The following is a 24,567-nucleotide window of genomic DNA, read 5'->3' as shown; positions in this document are numbered from 1 at the left end:
GGAGCCAAAAAGGAGGGTTAAAGGCCCACTTCACACTCTTGTCTCACTCCAAATGAGCAGCCGTGACTTTCCAAGGCCCCACTGGGGAGGAAAAGTCAAAACAACGGGACGTGGCTCTGGGCAGGCACCACGGAACCTTGTCCAGAGGGAGCAGAGTTGCAGTATTGCCATTTCTTCTTCCTGGCGCCAGGCCAATGGTAAGGAGCAAGCTCAGCACAAAGAACACACTGTCCCCAGGAGCAAACCCCTCTGTTCTCTGGAAGACATGCTACTCATACTCCCTTCCCATGTTGCATGAAACTCCCTCCCAGTCCTTGAAACACCCACCAGCGATGATGCTGCTCTTTGCAGAAGCCCGGGACAACTGATAAATGTGGGTTCTCCAGGGCGACCCTCCTGCCCGACATGTGCTTTCTGTTGTCGTAGGTGATTGGCTCTGAGTGGAGATTACTGCTACGGACACCCCCAGTCCCTGGTAGGGCCCTCCTGTGTCAGGGTGCTCCTTTCCTCCCTTATAGCTTATGCCTGCCTGTACCTGGGAGGGCCCCTCACCCGCCACAGCCCTGGGACACTGTCTGGGTCTCGAGTTTTGCATTGCCTTCTGTACTTTTCAGTGGTGGGAGGCAGGGCACACAGACGCCTCAGCAGGGGTATGGTCTACACCCCAGCATGTGGGGGCCCCAGACCCCCCTCACACATCATCTACGTGTGCACCAACAGTCCCCACCTTAGCAGGCCCCAAACTCTGCAAGGCTTCTACAGGCCATGAAGAAGGGGTCAGACCCTGTCACAGGGCAGGGTCTCTGCTCGTGGGGGTTGGGTAAAATAACAGAGTGGCCAGGGGTGTTTGTAAAAGACATTTTGGAGCGGCCTGGGACTCCTGACAGTCGCAGTTCAGTTACAAATCATAGATGGTTCCTTTTCCTTAACCAGTTTTTTTTCCAGTGACACTTAACAGAGGTTTCCTTTGGCTTACAACATAAAATCAAAATAACAACAAAACCCCAAATTCTTCAAACTGAACAAATAAATAATAGTAACAATATTTACATGAGTATGTCACAATGAGATCCCAGCACAACCCAGGAATGGATAAAGCAGCACTGTGCCCTGGTCCTGGGGCCCAGATCCAGCTCCTGCTTGGGTGTAACATGCTGGGCAGCTGATGGACAAACAGGTGAGGTGAGAAGGAGCTAGGCTGCCTGGCTGGGGCTCCATGTACGCTGAAGGAGGTGAGGTGGGCAGGAGGTGTTGAGCTGGCTGTAGATTAGGCTTCAAACGAACAGATGAACCTTTCATTCTTCCAACCAAGTACTGCGGTGTGGTGAGTGTCGCCAGGTGGGTGGCACTGGGGAAGCCAGGGCCCTTTCTGACTACTGGCACCACAGGGGAGTCAGGACCTGGGCCTAGGGAGCAAAACCTCTCTGGGTCAGCTGCTGGTCTCGAGCCCCTTTCCAGACAGGACAAGAAGCCGAGGCCAGGAGTGGTTCCCCACTTTCCTAGACTATGTGACGAGGGGGATGTGGAATTCGTTTGAGTCGAAGATCAGGGGCCTCTTGGGAGGACTTGGATCCCTGTTGGCCTTGTGGAGCAGCTTGAAAAGCCCAGTCCCAATGTTCATGGGGATTCCCATGATGATGCATTCAGACACCCCTGAAATCAACAGAAAGGAGATTAGAGAGCTTCTCAGCACACAGGTGGGTTTTCAAAAGATTACTGACTTAGGAGTCAGAAAACTAGGATTTGAGCCCCAGATCCACTACACACCAGCTGGCTGAACTTGGCAAGGTACTTCCTGGACCTCTACATGGAGAGGGCTGTGAAGCACAGGCTGGGCCCTGTTCTGGATGAGTAGGGGGAATTTCTGCAGCTGGGGGAAAGGACATTGCCTGCTCACAGTCCCACTGCTGGCTGGAGACAGGCCAAACCCTACCTTTCATACAGCAAGGATAAGTGTCCAAACTTAGACAGCAAAGATACTGATGTATAGGAAACTCCGAGTTTGCCACCCGGGCCTTTCCTTAACTTAGGGCCTAAAAGCAAAGCAAACAACAGGATAGTGGGCAGATGTCAATCCCCCCGAGAAAGTTGTGGAAAGTTGTTTGCTATGTTCAGGGGCTGGGCCTGGGCCAGGGCCAGGGCCAGGCTTCATGGCATCTGAGCCTTTGGCAGCCACAGCCCGACTGGAAACACTCAGAAGGCAGGTCTCCCTGTGAAGCGACAGCAGATGGTGTGCAGATGCTTTCTTCACGTTCCCTTTCAGTTTCCCAGCAGGCTAATGTGAGCTTTACATCAGGCTTTTGGTTTTACAAGTGAATGCATTCCTGCTACGTTCTGGGCTTTGTGCTAAAGGGGAACCAGAGAGGCAAAAAAAAACAAACTACCAATGCACAGCGAGGACTGACACTGACTTATGATATGTCAAGGATTAGCAGAGGGTGGAGTAGCTATGCCAGGCCCCCAAAGGGATCAGGCAGCAATGGAGGCAGCTGCTTGAGGTCCAGGGCCTAGCATGCAGGGTTGGGGCACTGGGTCTTTGTGCCATCATCAAGATTCGCTCTCATTCCTGCCCTGGCCTTCTCCTGCCCCAATCATTGCTCCTGTTTCTTTTCCATCTTCATTATCTTAAAGAATTATCTAATTTCTCTTTCCATCCACCTGCAACCTACCCCCCTTCTGAAAGGATGAAGAATTCATCAGAGGAGCAAAAACTAGGTGTGCACTCTCTCTAGGGCCCTATCTATTTGGCAAATTCAGGAAGGAGATGGGGGTAAGGTGGGCTGTGACCACGGGAAGCAGAACTTTGGTGCTGGATCAGTGACCAGGTTTGGAATCCCTGCTTGGCCTGACAAGGGTGCCTTGGGCAGGCCACTGTGCTTCCAAGGCCCCGTCTCTTGACCTGTCTCAAGCCTCAGGTCACAGGGGCTTGTCTTGGCATGAGATAGGTGACAGTAAAGCAGGCACTGGCATAGGGCTCAGGGAAGGGCCAGGGGGGTGCAGGCACAGCTGTGGTGACAGGCCCCCTCCTCTCGATCTTGGTAGGACCTGTCAGAGATGTGCTGTGTGGTGGTGGGATAAGGCCAGCACAGGGCAAGACCCTGCAACCAGAATCCCAGGGAGTTAGTTCCCTTGGCTTTCTTACTGGCTAGAGGGTTTAATACTCTCGCCTCACAGATATTCTGATGTCTCAGAATACCCCACCTAAGGTGCCAGGACGGGATGAGGGGGCGCTATGCAGATGCAAAGGCTGACTTTTCCAGGGAGTCAGGACAGCAGGACCCTTCGGGGTTGCCACCTCCTGTCAGCCTGACCCCACACGCAGGGGATGGAGGATCAGTGCAGCTGGCTACAACCCCAAGGGCTAGGAAAATGTCTACACCTCAGGGCTGATCTTTTCTTCTTGGGGAAAAACTGTACTGACAAGAGTCTTTTAACAGATATCGGGCAATACAGGATGCCCAAGTCAAGCTTTGAGGTAAAAGATCAATTCTAGATCCATCATCTGTGACTTAATCCTAAAAAATAAAAGCTCCGCTTATGCTGTCTGTTTGCCTCCCAAGGTCTAGTCACTGTCCAAGCTGTGATGCTCCTGGAAACGTAAGACCTACCACACACAGAGTCCTTCTGCCCAAAGTAGGCAGCATCAAAGAGGTGGTCAGCTGTCTTCTCAAAGGACGCCAGCATCAGCACACTCTCCTTCATCTTGGCCAGGCCAAACCTAGTAATGCCCAGGACTTCGCCCTGCATCAGGGTAGAGCATCAGATTGTTACTCATGACACTAAGGAATATTCAAAGACCACACCCACCATCTCCCCGCCACAGAATAAGAAAACCCAGCCAGTAGTTGTGCAAGTCACACCCTCTGCTTCACGCAGGCTTCTGACAGCCTCCTGTCCCTTCTGTGTCCCACTGAGGCCACCGACAACCGGAGGAGTGCACTGGCTAGCAGGTGCCCTTGAACAGAGGAGGGGGACTGGAGATCTAGGCTTGAGACCCTGACTTTAAAAAAAGAGAGGACTTCTATAGCTGTTTATCATGGCTCAAAATCTCAAATGAGTCTAAGGAGGGCAAGAGCTAAGTAAATTTAGGTGCTGTCATTCAAAGGATCATTGTGTCATCTTCAAAAAAGTATACTTCTAAAAATAACTGGCACAACATGGAAGATACTTGTAAGGCTAAATAAAAAGGATAAAAACGGCACAGATGCTATTTATTACAAACACATCAATATATGCATATAGAGAAAGAGCGGAAGGAAAAGCTTCAAAATGACAACTTTTACTACAGGGTGGCAGGAAGCGGGTCTTTTCTCCCATCTAGTTTCTGAACCTTCCATACAGCAGTACAGTCTTGTACAGACTTGTGTGAAGCAGTACAGACTTGTGTGAAGAGACTTCATGAAAATCAGCTTCCCTATTGAAACTGCTTGAGGAATACATTTTTGGGGAAAAGAACAACAAAACAAAGATCCACCAAAACCAGCCAATGAACCTCAGTCTGCCTGCCTCCATAAGCTCCTGCTTCATATCTTATTAATTTAACCTTTACCTAGGAGTAGCTACAGAAGTGTGATGAATAGATTTAACAGGAAATAAACAAACACCTCAGTTTGCCATGGAAATTTTGGCTTTGGTTTTGCTTTAGGATCCAATTTGTAAGAAGAACAAAACTATTCTCTACCTTGCCCCACAGGTTGTAATTTTCCTGCTGGAGTTTTACGAGAATACCCAGTCTGACCACCATGCTTTGGTTTTTGGGAGATGGTGATAAATTCTTTTCTCACTGTGGTCACCAGTTATGTGTTTGCTCAACATGTCTCAGAAGTTTGACAGCTTTATGTCAGGAAATTTGGGATGCTCAGCAGAACAGGACCCTCTCACGAACCTTGTAAGTCATCAGGTCCGAAAGCAGCATCACATGCCTCCTGTCAATACTCATGCCGTGGTTGACCATCGTGTACTGGATTTCGTTGATGATAGTTGTACGGGCAGCTTCGATGCCCAGCGTTTTCTCCACCTACAGAGAGCCAGAATGAGAGGACGCAGCCACCTCCAGGATGCTTTTGCAACTCCTCTATGGATCCTCCTTTGCCCTACAGGTTCGTAGCAAGTCCCATGCCCTTTTCCAGAAATGGACTACTGAACAGTATTTAGTGTGATGCCCAGAGCAAACAGCAGGATCCCAGGAGTGAGCCGGGAACCAGGAGTGGCTTACAAGCAGCACCGAGGGGGATGGGGCCCCTGGAAGGAGACTGTGGGTATGAGCCGTACCTCATAGGTGTTATTAGAGGTGGTTCGGGTCCCCTTCACACCGTGGGTGGCCATGACAGCCCGCAGGTTATCACCTTCCACCAGAAGCTTGTACTTCTCCTTCCCACTTTGCTCATCAATGTGGATGACAGCTCTGGACACCTCTGGGATGCCTTGCACCACCACCTGGACTCAAGAGACACAGAAGACTCGAGACCCTACAGAGCCCGCAGCCCCCGGACAACCCAATAGCCGCAGAAACCACTGTGAGAACTTGGAACACTCGGGTTTGTTACCTTGATCATCCCCATTTCTTTCTTTCTTTTTTGAAGATTTATTTATTTATGCATACAAGAGCTGGGGTATAGACCAGAGATGCGGGGGAGAGGGGGGTGAGAGGATTCACCAAAGACATAGTGGGGAGCAGAACAGGCAGACTGACTGAAATACACTGCTGAGGGGAGCAGCGGGAGAGGCAGGAGAGGTCCGCCCCACCATGTGGGTTGCTCCCTGGCTGGCAGGGGATCGAACTCATCCTGCAGAGGCTGTGGATTGCTTTGTAGCATGGTGCTTAACCTCTTGCACCACCAGAGAGACCCGATCATCCCCATTTCTTAGCGTTGATTACCAGTAACATACCAAACCTGAAAGTGCCTGTGTGGTATTTGTGGATTAGGGAGAAAGGCAGAAGTTCAGGGGATTGTGCCCCATTCTCTCTTTCTTTTTTCTCTTCAGGGAGCAGAAAGGGCAGGGTTAGTGTGTAGTCAGGGTCTGGGCATTCCCTCAATCTCCCATGAAGTGCCTGTTGCAGAGGGGCCCATCTTCGGGATGAGTGGCTACAGTTTCTGGCAGCGATCCCCAGGGGTGTAGAATCTCCAAATTCACTTTCAGGGGCACGGCCATAGCTCCCCAAAGGCGACGGTATCCAATTGCTGTCCGCACCTCTGTTTAAATCACTGCTACGAGAAACAGTGGTTCTTGGGTTGAGGTGCTTCTGTGCCCCATTCTATCACAGGTTTTACGAGAGGACAGAGAAGAATCTCACAGGCAGAACTGGCATGGCTGTGTTAAAAAGGAAAAATTTGGACTGACTCATTACAGATGTGGTGAAGAAGAAATAAAGAAATTGGGTGTCCCTTTCAGCCTCAGCGGTGATGAAGACCTTCGAACTCCCCGAGGACTGAACGGCTACCTTCTTAAGTCTCTTGGCTCTGGGCTGGGCAGGGCCCCGAAGCAACTTGGGTCTTACCTTGGGGAGGTCCTCCTTCAGGAACTGCAGCACATAGTACATGGAGCTCTTGCTGTTCTCTCTGGGAGTGACACACACCACAGCTTCGCCGTGAACAGCCACATCACCCGGCTTTACTCGGAGCTTGGACATGCAGATGGAGTACCGCACTGTTTCAGCATTCACCTGCAAGGGGCCGTGCTCCAGGACATTACTCACAGGCGTGGAGGCTTTGCTTCTAGTGTATCTTGGCCTTTTTTTCAATCAGTGCTCCTCTAAGAAGCCTGCTTAGTCTTTATTTCCCTAATCTCTCCACCCACCATGAATTTTTTTTTTTTAGATTTACTTTATTTATTTATTAAAGATTTATTTATTTTACACAAGAACTGGGATACAGGCCAGATAGGTGGGAGGGTGAGAGGATTCACCACAGACAGAGTGGGGAACAGAACAGGCAGACTGAGGAAATACACTGCTGAGGGGAGCAGCGGGTGTGACAGGAGAGGTCTGCTGTGCCATGTGGGACCCTAGCTGGCTGGCCGGGATCGAACTGGCGCTGCAGAGGCTGTGGACAGCTTCATAGCACTACGCTCAACCCGCTGAGCCACCGGGGAGGCCCAGAATCTTTTTTTTTTTAATGTAGAAGAACTGGGGTGTAGGCCAGAGGTGTGAGGTGTGGGGGGGGGGGGTAAGAAGATTTACCAGAGGGCCTCCCCGGTGGCGCAGTGGTTGAGCACTGGGTTGTGAAGCTGCCCACAGCCTCTGCAGTGCCGGTTCGATCCCTGGCCGCTGGCGAGGGTCCCACACTGCGCGCAGACCTCCCCTGCCGCCCGCTGCTCCCCTTAGCAGTGTATTTCATCAGTGTGCCTGCTCTGCTCTCCCTTCTGGCTCTGGTGAATTCTCTCACCCTCCCATGCTTCTGACTATACCCAGTGCTCATATAAATAAATCTTTTTTTTTTTTTAAATTATTTCTTTTTTATATTTATTAATTAATTTAATTTATTTATTTATACAAGCACTGGGGTACAGTCAGAAGCGCGGGAGGGTGAGAGAATTCACCAGAGCCAGAGCAGGGAGCAGAATAGGCAGAAGGACCAAAGTACACTGCTGAGGGGAGCAGTGGGCGGCAGGAGAGGTCTGCGCGCCATGTGGGACCCTCCTCCAGTGGCCGGGGAGCAGCCGGGGATGGAACCGGCGCCGCAGAGGCTGCGGGCAGCTTCACAACCCAGCACTCAACCGCTGCGCCACCGGAGAGGCCCTAAATAAATAAATCCTTAATAAATAAATAAATAAAAGCCCACCTGGTGAATCTTAGGTGGAAATGAGGAACCAAAAAAAAAAAAAAAAAAAAAAAAAGATTCACCAGAGACAGAGTAGGGAGCAGAACAAGCAGATTTACTGAAAAACACTGCTGAGGGGAACAGCAGAAAAGACAGGAGAGGTCTGCTGCACCATATGCAGGTTAGCTCCTGGCTGGGGACTGAACTCAGGCCATAGCGGTGATACATGATAGTGCTGAGACTTAACCCCCCACCATGAAATTTTAATGCCAAAGATATACTGTCTATTTGTTTATGTATTGTACGTGTATCTGTGCTTTATTAATAAAGAGTAGATTTTATCCCTAGGCTGCCCCCTCCTAAGAACTGGTTTGTGTCCCCACTGAACATGCAGGCTGAGTTCGTGGCAAAATGCACAGGTTGTGAGGTAGTTTGGGGTGGGTGTGAGGTTGGAGATTAGAATAACTGACAAGAGTCAGTGAAACCTCCCTCCACCAAACTGCTGGCACGCTGTCTTCCCCACTGCAGCTCAGCCCTAGTGAAAGAGCTGCAGGGCAAGGTATAGAAATTCCCAACTGAGGGCCTCCCCGGTGGCGCAGCGGTTGAGCGCTGGGTTGCGGGGCTGCGCGCGGCCTCTGCGGCGCCGGTTCGATCCCCGGCTGCTCCCTGGCCACCGGAGGAGGGTCCCGCATGGCGTGCAGACCTCTCCTGCCGCCCGCTGCTTCCCTCAGCAGTGTACTTCGGTCCTTCTGCCTGCTCTGCTCCCCGCTCTGGCTCTGGTGAATTCTCTCACCCTCCCGAGCTTCTGACTGTACCCAGTGCATGTATAAACAAAAACAAACAAACAAACCAGCAAACAAATAAATAAAAGCATGCCTCTATAAAAAAAAAAAAAAAAAAAAAAGATTAAAAAAAAAAAAAAGAAATTCCCAACTGAGAGAACTGGTTGCTCAATTTTGGAATCAACCGTCATATGGACAACATGTGAGCCTGGCACTTGAGAGAATGAACTGACAGAATGCTCTGGGGCTAGAATAGATTTTTAACCACCTGAGAGCAAAAAGAAGGTGCCAGAAAATGCACGCCCCCACCTCAGGCTGTCCATGAAAAAAAAAAAAAAAAACCCGACAATCTTTCAATTGTTACCTAGAGATAAATACTAATTTAAGAAGCCATATTACCCACCCATCTAAAAACATTTACTGAGTCAATTAGGCCCTGTGCTGGAGCCCAGACAAGCAAGATACAGGGCCCCGTGGTCTTTTCAGATACTGGGAAGATGGACAGAGAAACCATTATTGCAATATGATTTCACAGGAACAGTACTGTGGTCTGCAAAAATTTCAGCTGTCAGGTCTGAGAGAAAGAATGTGAAGGGACAACAGGCTGACATTGAACAGAAACCAAGCAAAGCCTCTCCAGTGCTTCTTGTGCTTTGCTTAGCTCTTGCCCTAGTTTATCAGCGCCTATCTTGGGACTAACAGGGGATGACTTCCTCTACACATTTAATTACGTGACTCACTTCCAGTCTCAGAAGTCTAATCCGTTCCAGGGAGAGCTTGACGAGAATAAAGCAATCATCAGGAAGAAACACTTCTTCAATGTACTCTGAAATCTGGGGTGTCAAAAGATCAGAATGTTAATCACTTTCCCCTTTCCTAAGAGCATGCACTGCTTATTTATTTTTTTTGAAGGCCATATAGTGTGAACGCACAGACTGGAAAATCCACTGCAGTGGGTTTTGACACTTGCTTGCAATTGCAACACTTCTGATCTGGTTTTCTTGTTATCAAGGGGCATTTTTTTCTTACCTCTCCCAAGAGGGTTTTCTCGATCCTCCCCTTCACAAGGCGAGCATAATCTGCATCGTCATCCTTGTCTAGCTGTGCAGTGATGATTGGAGTACTACGAGAAGCCAATGCGAAACAGTCACAACACAATGAACAAGACGGTTTGAAGACCACTGCTTTGTTAAATTTGGTTATCAAATTGTAATGCAGAAAGCAACTGCAATTTAATCAGCATTTACTGTCAGACATACCCTGGAGGGTTTCATAGACATTCTCATTAAAATTTAATATATTTGAAGCTCACGGGCAATCCACTCATCAGTGAATGAGTGACTCATATAATTCTTCCTTACGAGGTGAACCTACATCTCTCTTTTTCTCTGGTCCCAACCAGCAGTTACTTGAGTTCTGTTCTTTGAGTAAATCGATGCCTTGTGAGTTATTTTCGTTTCCTTTATCCCCTTCCCCCTGTCCCTGTCACCTCTTCTCCAGAACACCTCTGGCTTCGCCAATCACTATCAGCTTTGCCCTCGCTGTCACAGATGACACCCTGTAAAGACATTCCTGGGAAAGACCTGACCCGGCAGAGCTCCTGCTGTCCTGAAAGTCTGCAGAGTGCTGCTCTTAAACCAAGTGCAGCTTATGCTAATTACTATCTTTTGTCATTCTGTTAGCTTCAGATCCTAGGAGAAACATTTTGTCATCAGATGTACTGTAATATATTTCTAGCTTTTCGAGTCTCAGATCACCTAAAAATTCTATCATGAAAATACCTGGGATGGTCACAGAAAATGGCCACAGCCCAAGAGTGAGACACATCACTTAGGCTGAGAATAATGACATCCAAAAGGAAAAATCTATGCTGACATGTGGCTCCACTTTTTCCAGTCATTTTTGATTTCTCTCTTTCACGTGACTGGCCACAAAGAACCACTGCCTCACTTTGTATCCAGTTTCAAGTTATTTTTTTCTCAAATGGGTCATTCCTAAACCCAAATATAATCAGCACAGGCATGCCACCCAGACTGTGACACACTGCCTATTAGAGGATCATACACACGTGCCAAGGAGAATCGCTGCTTCTCAAGAAGTATAACAGCCAGTGGGGTGGGGACCAGTGGGGAAGGGAGGTGGAGCACCTGATGGCCTTGGAGGCATTGATGATCTCCTTGATGCGAGGCACACCCAGGGTGATGTTCATGGAGGCCACTCCCGCAAAGTGAAAAGTTTTCAGGGTCATCTGGGTGCCTGGCTCCCCAATGCTCTGGGCACAGAGTGCACCCACCGCAGAACCTGGCTCCATCTGTGCCCTGGAAAGAAGAGCTAGGAATGAAACAACTAGCGAGATTGCTGAGGAAAGGTTTCTGATTATTTCCTTTTAATGAAAAACATACAGCTGCTATTGGGACAGAGTTGGCCACAAGCCAGGCTGTGTCAGTGGTGGAGTAAAAAACCTAGATCAGTGAGAGGCACAGACTAGGGCACGCGATGCTCATGGGTCCAATAATGTCACGGTGCCTTGTGGACAGGGTGTAATGACCTAAACCTCACCTAATAAGTTCTAAGTGTTCTGCTAACAAACTGTCCTGGTGGTGGCAGAGCAGCTGGTATTTGTCGAATATACTGGTTAGTTTCTCCGTGGGGAGAGGCCATTGAGACATTTCTTTGAAATTATTTCCACATCTGAGAGCATCCAGCCTACCTAGCCACTGGCGTGCCTAGATAAGCGGTGACAGAACCCACTCAAACCCTGGCAATCTCAAGAGATGCTGGTGCAGGATTCTGTGCCTGAGCAAACTGGAAGGATGTGAAAGACCCACGTGACAGCCTGGCAGCTGAGCCGATTAGCGTCCCTACCTCATGTACTTGTCCCTACAGGTCTCCAGAAACTTTTCTATTTGGGTGGGTGTGATCCGGTCCAACTGGTACAGCACACGGGGCTGGAAGAACAAAAGCCAAGAACAGAGTTGGAGCAGGCAGCTACTAAAAACACCTGGCTGTTGGGTCACGTTTGGGAAGGCCGTTACCTCTGTTGTGCCGTTATCATTGATGCCATATTTATCTCTGGTTTTCTTAATCTTCTCAGAAACCCCCTTGGTGAAGTTTTTTATTTCCTGAAAGATCACACAGCAAAGATCAGTTATGTATTTCTCAGTATGGCAGGGATGGCATGATTTGCTTCATGAACTTCAGCAACACAAGCAGTCCATCATCTTCAGGGATAGCTAAATGTACAAAGAACACACTATGGATCCTGGTTCTATTACCAAATGTTTTTCTAAGGCATACAGCATGATATCCACACCCTTACACAGGATATTTCTAAGGCCTTCGTACTACAACAATGCTTCCGCAACAAGTGTAACTCTACCACTGATACGTTCAGTCTCTAAATTTTTGAGGGTTTCTTCTGATGTTGTTTATCATCTGTTTAAACACTACAAGTTAAAGCATAGCTTCATAGACACAATATACATTTCAAACACAGGCTTTGAGTCTGCCCTCAATTCCAAGGAAACACTGCCTTAGTGCTGTTTCTCAACACCAATGCAGGCTGGTGGGCCTCAAGGAGATGAATGTCCTGCCCAAGTTGACTTCAGTGTACACCACATAGCTGGACATGTCAAGGTTTGTCTAAAATGCATGTTTTAAGGCAGAAGGAACAAGAAGCTCACTTTTGCAAAAATAAAATCCTATAAGGCACCCATGGAAAGCTTAACAATAGTCCAGTTCCATTCCCACCTTGCAAAAATAAACCTCTTCAGCTTCTTACAGATATTGGATAACTTCTAGCTACTATCTTTTCAGAAAGCAAAACACTAAAACTTCAAGTTCTCATGTTTAAATAGTGTTAGCGTCTTGTGTTCACACTTCATGACTCATGGACCTTCCCTGTCAGCTGTGGCCCGGCTTGGCGAGACCTCCCTGAAAGGGGGCATGGCATTAGCCCCAATGCCCTAAAGCAGGGGACATTGAGGGGCTGAATAAGGCCAGGAGCTTGGTTAAGGCAACTTTCTAGAAAGTTGATGCTTTCTTTAATCTGTTCTTGGGGCAGGGATTTCTGTAATGTCATCTTTGCCCATGGAGAATTTCATTCTGTCTCCAAGGGAGCCATGTGACCAAGGGACTATGTGTGTGTGTCCATCATACCCTGGCTGTCTTTTGTTCTAAACTCCGCTTTCTCATGATACCCTTGTTGGCCAGCTTTCCTTACTGAAAAGTGTGGAGATAAACAGAGGGTTATCAACTGTTGTTCTACACAGAAAAGACTTTTATTAATTTACAAGAATCTGCAAAGTCTCAAGAGACTCTTTCTAAAGAGAAGCTTTCCAGGCTCACTTATTAATTACATGACTGAAACCACATTTTCAGATAGTTATTGCCAGTCAGGGGTAGAAACCAGAGCTGGCAAGGGCAGTGGAACAGCCTCTCCTGGCATAGCTCTTCTTAACAGTGGGGATATCCAAAGGCATTAATACCCACTGTACTTCATTTTCCCTCTGTATCATTCAGTGTAAAGAGCCTCTTTCACATTGGTGATCACTGTACTGTGCCTACTTGTGTAGTTGTGATTGAAAGGCCCCCTACCCCAGATGTTGATATTCGATCACCAGGGGCTTAAAGCCGCCCCACCTGTTGGCATAGGGAAACCAGAGCAAGAGCCTAAGGCTGAGCAAACCCAGGGCATTTTCATCTGTGAGGAACCTTGCACACAGGGAGTGAAAGGGCACACACCTAAAACCAATCCTCGGCTTATGCACTGGAAATGTGATCTTTCAGCTGCCACCCACATGGACGTGCTTCCGATGGCTTTGCTGACAGCAATGACTTTCCTTACACAAAAGACAGAGCAGATACTCTGGAAGTCAGGTTTTTTGAAAAAAAGGGCACTTTTTGGAAATGAAAACTGAAATAAGCTACTAGGAATCCAGCTAAGCCAAACCATGCATACTACAACATGGAAGCTGGCAGACAGTTAATCACACGATTAACCGGTAGTTAAATTCTCACACTCACTCTACAGCATGTCTATGAGCATGGGCACTGGCCGCTGGCAGGGCCAGGGCTCAACATCCTTCTGGACTGCCTCTGTGGGCTCAGCCCTGGCTCAGGTTACGGCCAGAGAACAGTTCACGGTCTCAAGCAAATCTCTTCTGGTTGGTGGATCTTGGACCCTCTCAGCAATCCTCTTCATTAGACAGTGGGTGACTGAGGGGGGCAAGGCCACATTCAGTCATCTTTGTGTCCCTGAGACCTGCAGGGTGTGTGAAATAACTTGAGGGCTGAAAGAGTGCTCATTGCATAAACAGTGCCAGCCAGGGGACACCCATTAAACCTTGTAGGAGGTAAGAAAGGAACCAGTTCAAAGTGATGAGTGGGGAAGCCATGTCTGCCAGACCAGGACAGAAATCTGTAGGCTCTGGTGCTGGCACATAGCTGGAGTGCTGGAGAGTTGACTCCTTGTGCTCAGTTTTCATAGCATGCTCAGTACATTACTTGATTTTATTTCTCATAACCTGTCTCAGTTAAGATCTTTGAGGATAAAAACAAGTAACAATGATGTATAAAAACCAAATCACAACCATAATTTGTTTAAAAAAAAAAAAAGAAGAAACCCTGGGAAAAAACAAAGGCACTCCAGTTAGCTGTACTCTTGATTTTAAACATATTCAAACCTGGAAGTCTTTTTGTGACCTTTCACAACTTAAGAAGAAGTGAATAACGTCCGTAAGCTAAAACGTTCTTACTTAAGTTTCACATTACCGTTTTTATTTTTGGTACACTGAAGGGATGAATTCCTGCTCATTTTGTGCTCCTCTGAAGACCCAATCAGTACAGAAAGGAAAGCATTCACTGATTTCTGTAATCCTTTGCTTTTGATCTTAACCATGGTTACAAACAGGAAGGAGTTGCTTGAGCAGGTCAGTGAAATTATGAAAACAAAAACAAACTGAAAAACCCACAAGGTAACAGCTCCCAGAAAGGAAAAAAGGAAGGCCGACTCAGAGGATTTCTGATCCATACTATGGTAAGAGGAAGAGTAATTCAAAATAAACGGTATTAAAACACCACCACAACTAATTAAAAACTACTGGTGTTCAGAATGACTAAGGGAAGAGCTGGCACACAGGGTTAGAAAGTGGGTCATAGAATGTTGACAGGAATAGGTTTCAAAAAAAATCAGTTTTACAACAAAAGCGTTTTTTTCCTTGAACAGGGAAACACTCATGTGAAAAATATACATAAACTAAGACAGACATGACATAAACTCTTCATGCTGGTGAGATTCTGCCCAGGCCATTTTTGAATTTTTAATCAAAGAGACACTTAGATCCTTCCCCCCTCTGGTTTATAAAGGTCACCAGCCGGCACTTGGCAGACAGCGTCTGGGTGGCAGACAGCACCTGGGTGGCAGGCAGGCCTGGACACGATGGCACCATGGCAGAGCTCTTGCTCACCTGCAGGAAGCTGTCCTGGCAGCAGAGGAACTCGCTTTTCTTCATGATGGACTCTGTCGTCAGGATGAGCTCGTTCCTACTGAGGGCAGGCTCGCTCTGACACGGGAAGACTGCCTCAAGTATTAAAAAGAAACAAAGTGATGGGGGGAGGCCACCGAGAAGGGGGCAGCAGTAAATGAAGGAATACACAAATGACAAAATAACCTTCTGCAGAGTGAGCTTTCAGCAACCGGGAAGTTTTTTCTGTCTAAACAATGTCTACACTCTACCTTTAACATGAGGTGAAAACAGGACAAATGGATACGCCATCTCATATAAAGACTTTTGGGCTGCTGAGTGGGTGACTACTCCATTATGCCCCAGCTTTCACCCACCCCCCAATTTGTGATAAAAATATAAGCCCCCGGGCCTCCCCGGTGGTGCGGCGATTGAGCGCTGGGTTGCGAAGCTGCCCGCAGCCTCTGCAGCGCTGGTTCGATCCCCGGCCGCCAGGTGAGGGTCCCACATGGTGCACAGACCTCTGCTGCCACCCGCTGCTACCCTCAGCAGTGTACCTTGGTCCCTCTGCCTGTTCTACTCTCCGCTCTGGCTCTGGTGAATTCTCTCACCCTCCCGCACTTCTGACTGTACCCAGTGCTTCTATAAATAAATAAATAAATAAATCTTAAAAAAAAAAAAAATAACCCCCCAAAATTCAAAAATGAACATACTCCCACACCCCTAAGCTCATGGGATTCCCCAAAGTTTTAGTGGCTGCATGTTATTCTAATGTATGGGCGGTCCACCACGTAGGCGACCAACGCTCCACGGCTGGTTTGCCGCCTCTGTGGACAATGCTGGGGAAACATTCCTGGCACGTTTAGATCAGTTCTGTTAGAAATTCTGATAAGTAGAACTGTTGGATCAAAAGGCACCCATATTTAAAGTCAGTTCAGTATTGTGAAACTACTTCCCTAAAATGTTGTTCTAAATTATACGCAGTGACAAGCACATGAAATGTGCACGCGCCCAACAATAACAACTTAAAACACTGGCCTCCGTGACATTGTACTAGACACAGAGAGAAACGAAAGTCATCTTCTACTGGCATGTGATTACTTGAGTATTTGCTAATTACTAGACTATGAAACTTTTAGTATATGAAAAAATCATGCAGAGCAACACAAAAAGAAAATGTCGGTTGGACAGATATGACTGCAGCATTCACTGTGCATGTTAATACAAATGTTATCCCCAGTCTAAAGAAACATCCATGAGAACCCTTTAACCATGACATAAGACCGAATCTTACTTTGATGTTGTCCAGAACCCTTTTAAACTCCAAGGGCTCATCTTTCCCCTCCATAGCTGCAGGATCTAAGCCATCTCCTCCATAAATGAACTGGATAATATCACCTGTTGAGCTTCGGACTGTCAAATCATACTGTGAGCAAAGATCTTCAAGGGACTTCACAAGCCTCCTCTAAAGGAAAAGAGGAGAGGAAACAAAAATTCAGCTGCATTGAGAAGACTAGTCATGTGTGCAGAGGATGAGATTTGTAACTCTAAGTATCAAGGTTATATGCACGTTAATCACACAGAAACATTTCATTATCAAGCCCTTAAAATGAGTCCCCAGGCCCAAAGAACGAGCCCAAGAATGCCTCACTAGGCTGTGCAATGGGATGTAGAATATGCTGCAGCCTCCAGCACTGTCGTGTGTCTTAGAATACATGTAATGAAAACCCCATTCCCCTCAAAGGACTCTGCAAACACTGTTTTCCTAGTCTGTTTTGCCTTCCCCCTCTTTCTCCCTAAGGTATAAATTAATGCAATAGCTTTGCATTTCTAAACACAACTTAATCCAGGACCCCTGTGGACTTCAATATGAATTACAGAGGATCAGGTGCAGGCTTCTTTTGGGACAGAGGGGAAAGAAGAGAGAACAGGGACAGTATTGTGTTTGAAGCAGCAGGCAGCAGCCATTGCTCAAATCTGCTTAGAAAGAACCTTCCACCAGCAAAACACACCAGCCAGCAATGTGGTGTGGGCTCAGCAAATTTAAAGACAAAGGAATCTTCCTCCAGGCAACCTCAAAACAAAACTCCCTGATGTCAGAACTAATTTGTTCTAGGTTAATACACTGCTTGGGAAAGTCATACTCTACTTCAAAAAGCTAAAGCCAAAAAAATAAAGTTCAAAGACATTCTGGCAAGAGTGACAAAACGTTTCAGCCTATTGGGTTTTTGGCAAAAGCAATGAGCCCCAAAATCGAAGGGCAATTTGCCATTAAAAGGAAGATGTTAACAATGACAGAAAAGGTTATTAAAACAGGTGTCTGCTGACTCAAGTCCATAGTCACCCTCATCAATCCTGCTGGTTCTGGCCCACTCTTTCACACTCCTGGTTTATCAATTCTGATCTCCCAGCTTGCAAAGAGCCATTGTCTCACACTGGAGTGAGGGGACAAAAAGTCACATCAAGTTCATGGCCCAGCAACTTGGGAGTGTTATAGCTGGCTAATCTTAGTGGGTGGCCTAGGGGTTAAATCTTAGCACTATTACATCTATCACCTCTAAGCCTGAGTTAAATCCCTGGCCAGGGAGCTACCCACATGGTGCAGCAGACCTTTCTGTCTCACCCGCTGCACCCCTCAGCAGTGTATTTCAGTCAATCTGCCTGTTCTGCTCCCCACTCTGTCTCTGGTCAATCCTTCCACCCAAATCCCTCCCTCCCCCCAACCTCTGGCCTAGCTCATGTACAAATTATATACACTCCAGATCTTGTATGCATAAATAAATAAAATGAACCTTAAAAAAATAAAAATTAGTAACTAAAAAGAAATCCTTTGTTTGTGGTCTTATGGAAGTACAAAACAAGATGTGCTTTTACTTCTCAGATTTAGGGGTACTTTTGTGGCAGTCCGAGAATTGCCATAGGCACAGGACACCCTCTAGTTTAACCCTGTCCCAAGATGACCATCCTAGAACTGTGCAGAGAGAGGAGAGAGAGTCACCCTCCAAGTGTCCACATCCTCCTTCAGGTACTGGAATAGGTTCTTAGTCAATTAGAAGGATGTTAATAATGAGTTACATAAATAGTGAGAAGCAGAGTTCTCAAAATAATCAGGAGAGATGCATGGCCATCCTCAATTGAAAGTATTAGGAAACAGAGGCTCAATGAGGTTCAAGGTACTGTCCCTGGAGGTTCCATTCCATATCTCTAGTGGAGAGCTTAGGTGTGTGTGGTATGGCTAGGTCTAGATCACTGGAGGTACACAGGATGATTTGGAAGTTACTACCTTTTTTTGTTGTTTAATTCTAGGGCACCTGGGCCTCCCTGGTGGTGCAAGGGCTTAAGCACCGCACTATGAACCAATCCGCAGCCTCTGTAGCACGAGTTCCATCTCCGGCTGGCTAGGGAGCAACCCACATGGCAAGGTGGACCTCTCCTGTCTGACCCGCTGCTCCCCTCAGCAGTGTGTTTCAGTCTGCCTGTTCTGTTTCCCACTCTGTCTCTGGTAAGTCCTCTTACCTCCCCACACCTCTGGCCTGTACCCTAGCTCTTGTATGCAGCATAAATAAATAAATCTTTTTTTTTTAAAGATATATTTATTTTTATACAAGAACCGGGGTACAGGCCAGATGCGCAGGAGGGTGAGAGGATTCACCAGAGACAGAGTGGGGAACAGAACAGGCAGAATGAAGAAATACACTGCTGAGGAGAGCAGCGAGTGAGACAGGAGAGGTCCGCTTCGCCATGTGGGAATTCTCGCTGGCTGGCCAGACGGGATCGAACCCACACTGCAGAGGCTGCAGACAGCTTCACAGTGCAGCGCTCAACTGCCTGCACCACTAGAGAGGCCCATAAATAAATAAATCTTTTTTAAAAAAAAATTCTAGGGCACCTACATTTCTAAATTTCTCCTTTTAAGTATCAAGACTGGATAAATTATAGCTCATGTACAAATTACATACATGTGTTAGTCAAAATCTGCAGTGCTGGGGCCTCCCTGGTGGCTCAAGAGGTTAAGTCTCAGCACTATGAAGCCATCTGCAGCTACTGCAGCCACTGCAGCACGAGCTTGATCCCAGACCAGGGAGGTGGCCCACATGGCGCAGCAGACCTCTTCTGTCTTGCCCGCTGCTCCCCTTAGCAGTGTATTTTGGTCATCTGCCAGTTCTGCTCCCCGCTCCATCTCTGGTGAATTCTCTCACTGCCTGCACCCCAGCTCTTGTGTGCATATATAAACAAATCCTTAAAAAAAACAAATCTGCAGCGCCCTGTCCCACTCCATTGCTAATGGCCTACATTTCTTCAAGTTACCTGCATGTATCCTGTTTCAGCGGTCTTTACGGCTGTGTCCACGAGACCTTCCCGGCCCGCCATTGTGTGGAAGAAAAACTCGGTTGGTGTCAAACCAGAATAAAAGCTATTAGCTACAAAGCCTTTGGCAGCAGGGAGCTAAAGAGAGGTAGGAAGAAAAAAAAAATCAAACAAAAAGAGTTCAAGGTCCGTAATTCCAAAACCCATTCAAATCAGAAAATGTCCCACCTGTCGACTATAAATACCTGGCTAACACATGCTCATGAAGTAATAGGCTTTACAGGCCCTTTCCCCTTTAGCAAAGGTAATTTGGCACAAACCATCCTTAGCAGAGACAAGGTGGGGTCTGAGCCAGGTCTGGAGCTGGTGCCAGAGGCAGACAAGTGGCTCAGAGGAGGGAAACTGAAGCTTGGCTGATCCCCGGACCAGGCCGGCTGTCTAGGAGACTGAGGGCGTCTCGCTGATCGCAGCAGCTCACCCATTCCCTGGGAAATGCCTCTTCTCAAGACATCATTCCTGTGGGCCAGGCCTGCTCCCTCCAAAACAGAACTTAGTGTTGCTAATGTTTATGGGATTTCATTTTGGGACATTCAAAATGTTCTAAAATTAGATTACAGTGTGGCTATAAAACTGTGACTATGCTCAATGAACAGTATATTTTCAGTGGGTGAACATTATGATTCATAAAACGAATCTAAATAAAACTATTAAAAAAATCTGTGTATAAACACCACCACAGGATATGGCCAAATGGGCTCTGATAGGGATAGGTCTAAGTTTCTTAGGAGACAACCTAGATAAACAAAGGTAATCCCTTTGCTTTCCTATTGCATATAAGGGGCAGCCAGTGAATTCACAGGCTTCCCTAGGAAAGCACAGCTATCCTGAGTCTAGCACTTCAGGGTCTGAGAAGTGAGAATGCCCCGGCCTCTCCTCTGAAGTGGTCACACCTGACAAGCACAGGCCGGCGCCAGTGAGCACCTGGCTGCCTGACCTTAGGGAGAGCACCTGAATTATTCCGGGGGCTATCTGGTACAAAGAATACCTATATATTCACAATACAGCAGTTCTCACGCTAGAGCAGTTGGAACAGGAGGAGGGAGGAGCAGCTGGAACACCTGGACATTAATGGGAGTAACAGCTGACTCCAAATCCAGAACGTACTGAGTGACCAAACCTACCCTTAAGTTCTTCAACTTTTTGATTCCATAGTTGTCTGCTCCTGAAACCCCCCCAACACAGGTCTCTATTTGTCTCTCTCCTGGTTTCTCTCTTACCAGTACCAAACCAAGAGAGCCAATGGAAACTAGAAGTCATTTAAGAACAGAGGCTGAGCGTTCCAGATAGAATCTGGAATTTCCTGGTTAAGTGTGGTTCACACTATCACTGTTTTAAAGTCCTTATTTTTATGTAAAATCCCCAAACAAGTATACCCTCTGAATGCATATATATTTTTGAAAATAGACACACACTTTCATTACTTCAGGTAAGTTGGATGGGAACCTGAAATCCTCCTTCTTGGAGAGAAAATATACAAGAGGGCACTGTTCCAAGTTTAACAGGTCTGAGTTTAACAAGGCTCCTTCTGCCGGCTAGTTTGGACTGAAGAGGAACAAACCCCAAGCAGGACCGCCCTCATAGATCACTCAAGGCGTGGCTTGGTTGGCAGCCAGAGCTTCAATTACTAGTTTCTGCACTGCTGATGCTTACCCTTCAAAGTTCTGCCTGATCCTCTACTGCTTACCTTTGAGTGTTTTTCAAAGTGAGGCAAGGACCTGTTTTCAAAGCCATCAGGCACTCGAGAGCCACTGATGGCTTGCTGTCCCACACAGGCAATCATCTGTGATATGTTAATGAAGGAACCTGGGGAAACGGGTCAGGAATATAATATTCATTCACCAAAATAACATTAACTGAAGTGCAAGCAGATCTGTGGGATAACAACATAGCACACCCCTTACCCTCAACACGTTCATAGTCTAGGAACAGAAGACAGAACAGAACAATGCAGGGTAGAGCTGTTAGTAACCATATGAAAAGTAGAGTGGGCCTCCCTGATGGCACAAGGGTTACAGTCTCAGCACTGTCAAGCTATCACCAGCCACTGCGGCATAAGTTTGATCCCTGGCCAGGGAGCTGACCTACATGGCATAACAGGCCTCTTCTGTCCTGCCCACTGCTCCCCTCAGCAGTGTATTTCAGTAGATCTGCCTATTCTGCTCCCCACACTGTCTGTGGTGAATCCTCTCACCCCCACACCTCATGCCTACACCCAGCTCTTATATGCATAAATAAATAAAAATAAATCTTTTTTTAAAAAAAGAAGGTAGAGGAAGGGTTACCTACAAGTGATTGGAGGCGAAGGAGCTTGCAGGGGCTGGAGCAAACACTTCCAGGTGATTCTTCAAGAATGGGGCAGCGGCCAGGTTGGAATGTTGGTAGACATAATGATTTAGACATAAAGAGGTGGGGGAGGAATTCCAAAGTGGATAGAAAAGTAGAAAGCAGAGATACAGGAATAGGAAAACTGTGGTGTATGTAACAGGGGCAGGAAATAGGAGAATAAAGAGGTGAAAGGCAGGGCCTCCCTGGTGGCGCAGAGGTTGAGCGCTGGGTTGCGAAGCTGCCCGAGGCCTCCGCGGCGCCGGTTCGATCCCCGGCTGCTCCCCGGCCACCAGAGGAGGGTCCCGCATGGCGCGCAGACCTCTCCTGCCGCCCGCTGCTCCCCTCAGCAGTGTACTTCGGTCCTTCTGCCTGCTCTGCTCCCTGCTCTGGCTCTGGTGAATTCTCTCACCCTCCCGCGCTTCTGACTGTACCCAGTGCTTGCATAAATAAATAAAAATAAATCTTTAAAAAAAAAAAAAAAGAAAGGCAGCAAAGGTGAAGAGATTAGAATTTATTTAAGATTTATTTATTTATACATACAAGAGCTGGGGTACAGGTCAGAGATGCAGAGGGTGAGAGGATCCACCAGAGACAAAGTGGGGAACAGAACAGGCAGACTGATGAAATACACAGCTGAGGGGAGCAGCGGGCGAGACAGGAGAGGTCTGTCCCACCCCCATGAGGGTTTCTCCCTGGCCAGCCTGGGATCGAACTTGTGCTGCAGAGGCTGCGGATTGTCTCATAGTGTGTGCTCAACCCCTTGCGCCACTAGAGAGACCCCTGGACTTTATTTTGCCAAAAAAACCCAAAAACCAAAAACCAAAAAACCCCTGAAACATGAGAAGATAGAGGTTTTGAATCTGAGTGCAGTATCATGAAACCTAATACATCCAGTTGCTGAGTAACTGAAATTAAAGCATTTTGCCACATGACTAATTATTTAAAAAATCCTTAGCTTTTTAAAAAGATCAAGCTTGCTCAAAGCACCCTTAAACTTGGAAATCGGCACACACCACCAAGTCCTTCCTTTTTTAAAAAAGATTTATTTATTTATTTATATAAGCACTGGGTATAGTCAGAAGCGCGGGAGGGCGAGAGAATTCACCAGAGTGGAGAGCAGAGCAGAGCAGGCAGAGTGACGAAGTACACTGCTGAGGGGAGCAGTGGGCGGCAGGAGAGGTCTGCGCGCCATGTGGGACCCTCACCCGGTGGCCGGGGATCGAACCGGCGCTGCAGAGGCTGCGGGCAGCTTCACAACCCAGCTCTCAACCGCTGCGCCACCAGGGAGGCCCTAAGTCTTTCCTTTTTAAAGGAGTTACACTTTATCAAATGCAAATAGTTGAGTTTTTTTCTATATATGTGGTTTACAAAGATATGCCTTTATAGATGAAAGATTGCTTGAAATTATGATTCTTACATTTTCTGGAACAAAACCAGCAAGGGGAGAACAGGTGACAGTAGGGGCCAGGGAGGCTGCACTTACCTTTGGAGCCACACAGTGCCATGGTGAGGGGGCTGTTGCTCTTATCCAGCTCCCGGAGGCAGGCGCTGCCAGCATGATCGCGGATCACAGAGAGCTCCTTGAGGATCAAAGCCTGTGGGAGAAAGGGAGAGCTGTGTGGTGGAGCTGCCTCACTAGTTCTGTTGGTGACAAATGTTCAATTTGACATTTAAGGAAATTTGAAAAAATGTAAGATCTCAGATAGCCAAGAGCTAAAGGTTTTAGTCTTAAAGGACCAAGACGCCCTAATTTATAAAGACTCACTTTCCACAAGGTTCTAAAATCAGTCTAGGTGTCAAAACCCTAAATAAGTCTTCATATGGCCAATAAAGCACATGGTGGTTTTACGTACTCAGTACATGGTGGTTTTATGTACTTCGTACAACGGTAAATCTGTATATGTGTTATTGTGTACACATACACATTTGCCTAAATAAAAGTGTAAGATAGTATGTAGTATGTAAAGGAGAACTACTTGTACTGTGTATGAAATTTGTCAATTTTTTCTCACTAAGCACACATTTGATTTCCCACAAGTAAGCGTGTGACAAGATGACTCAACAGGAATATTCTAGTTCATGAGCTCATCCGGATTGCTGTTCTGCATGTCCCAAGTTGGGATACTGAATCAGTTAAGAGTTAAGGTTCCATGGTCTCACTCATAGCAGGAATCTAGAAAACTTAAATAAGGGACCAGGAAAAAGAATAACTATAAGAAAGAAAATATCCAAATCAACAAACAACTATGAACCAGAGACACTCTATGGGAGGGTGGGGGGCGGGGAAAGGAGGGCTTGGGGTCAAAGTAAGGGGGTTGTAATTGTATGGGGAATATAAAAATAAAATTTAAATAAAAAAACATAAAAAAAATAAAAGAGTTAAGGTTCCATTAAAAATAAGTGCTGTCCCCTGGTGGTGCAGGCGGCTGAGTGCCACACTGTGAAGCTGTCCACACCCTCTGCAGCGCTGGTTCAATCCTGGCCGGCCGGCGAGGGTCCCACATTGCATGGCAGACCTCTCCTGGCATGCCCGCTGCTCCCCTCAGCAGTGTACTTCGTCAGTCTGCCTGTTCTGTTCCCCACTCTGTCTCTGGTGAATCCTCTCACCCTCTCGCGCATCTGGCCTGTACCCCGGTTCTTGTATAAATAAATAAATGTTAAAAAAAAAAAAAGAGTGCTGGGCCTCCCTGGTGGTGCAGGCGGTTGAGCGCCACACTGTGAAGCTGTTCGCAGCCTCTGAGGCACGGGTTTGATCCTGGACTGCTGGTGAGAATCCCATATGGCAAAGCAGACCTCTCCTGTCTCGACCGCTGCTCCCCTCAGCAGTATATTTCAGTCAGTCTGCCTGTTCTGTTCCCTGCTCTGTCT

At 47.2% G+C, this 24,567-nt stretch overlaps 1 protein-coding gene across 1 annotated transcript in view; it reads right to left on the bottom strand.

Moving 5' to 3' along the window:
• Window positions 1–1,504: 1,504 nt before the first annotated feature.
• The window catches only part of POLR3A (RNA polymerase III subunit A), a gene marked incomplete at both ends in the record, with an annotated part of 50,853 nt that continues 27,790 nt past the window's right edge, over window positions 1,505–24,567 (bottom strand). The window contains 15 exons of the mRNA XM_084244605.1: window positions 1,505–1,653; window positions 3,609–3,741; window positions 4,886–5,017; window positions 5,272–5,436; window positions 6,500–6,664; window positions 9,283–9,375; window positions 9,572–9,665; window positions 10,690–10,860; window positions 11,408–11,490; window positions 11,578–11,664; window positions 15,010–15,123; window positions 16,301–16,471; window positions 19,315–19,452; window positions 21,059–21,177; window positions 23,183–23,294. Of these exons, the coding sequence (XP_084100731.1) occupies window positions 1,505–1,653; window positions 3,609–3,741; window positions 4,886–5,017; window positions 5,272–5,436; window positions 6,500–6,664; window positions 9,283–9,375; window positions 9,572–9,665; window positions 10,690–10,860; window positions 11,408–11,490; window positions 11,578–11,664; window positions 15,010–15,123; window positions 16,301–16,471; window positions 19,315–19,452; window positions 21,059–21,177; window positions 23,183–23,294 (1,926 nt within the window). The remainder of the gene's footprint in view (window positions 1,654–3,608; window positions 3,742–4,885; window positions 5,018–5,271; window positions 5,437–6,499; window positions 6,665–9,282; window positions 9,376–9,571; window positions 9,666–10,689; window positions 10,861–11,407; window positions 11,491–11,577; window positions 11,665–15,009; window positions 15,124–16,300; window positions 16,472–19,314; window positions 19,453–21,058; window positions 21,178–23,182; window positions 23,295–24,567) is intronic.

Source organism: Talpa europaea (genome assembly GCF_964194135.1).
Source record: "Talpa europaea genome assembly, chromosome: 10".
NCBI classification, from domain to species: domain Eukaryota; kingdom Metazoa; phylum Chordata; class Mammalia; order Eulipotyphla; family Talpidae; genus Talpa; species Talpa europaea.
The sequence above is the reverse complement of the archived record's forward strand: the minus strand, read 5'-3'. Positions and strand labels throughout refer to the sequence as shown.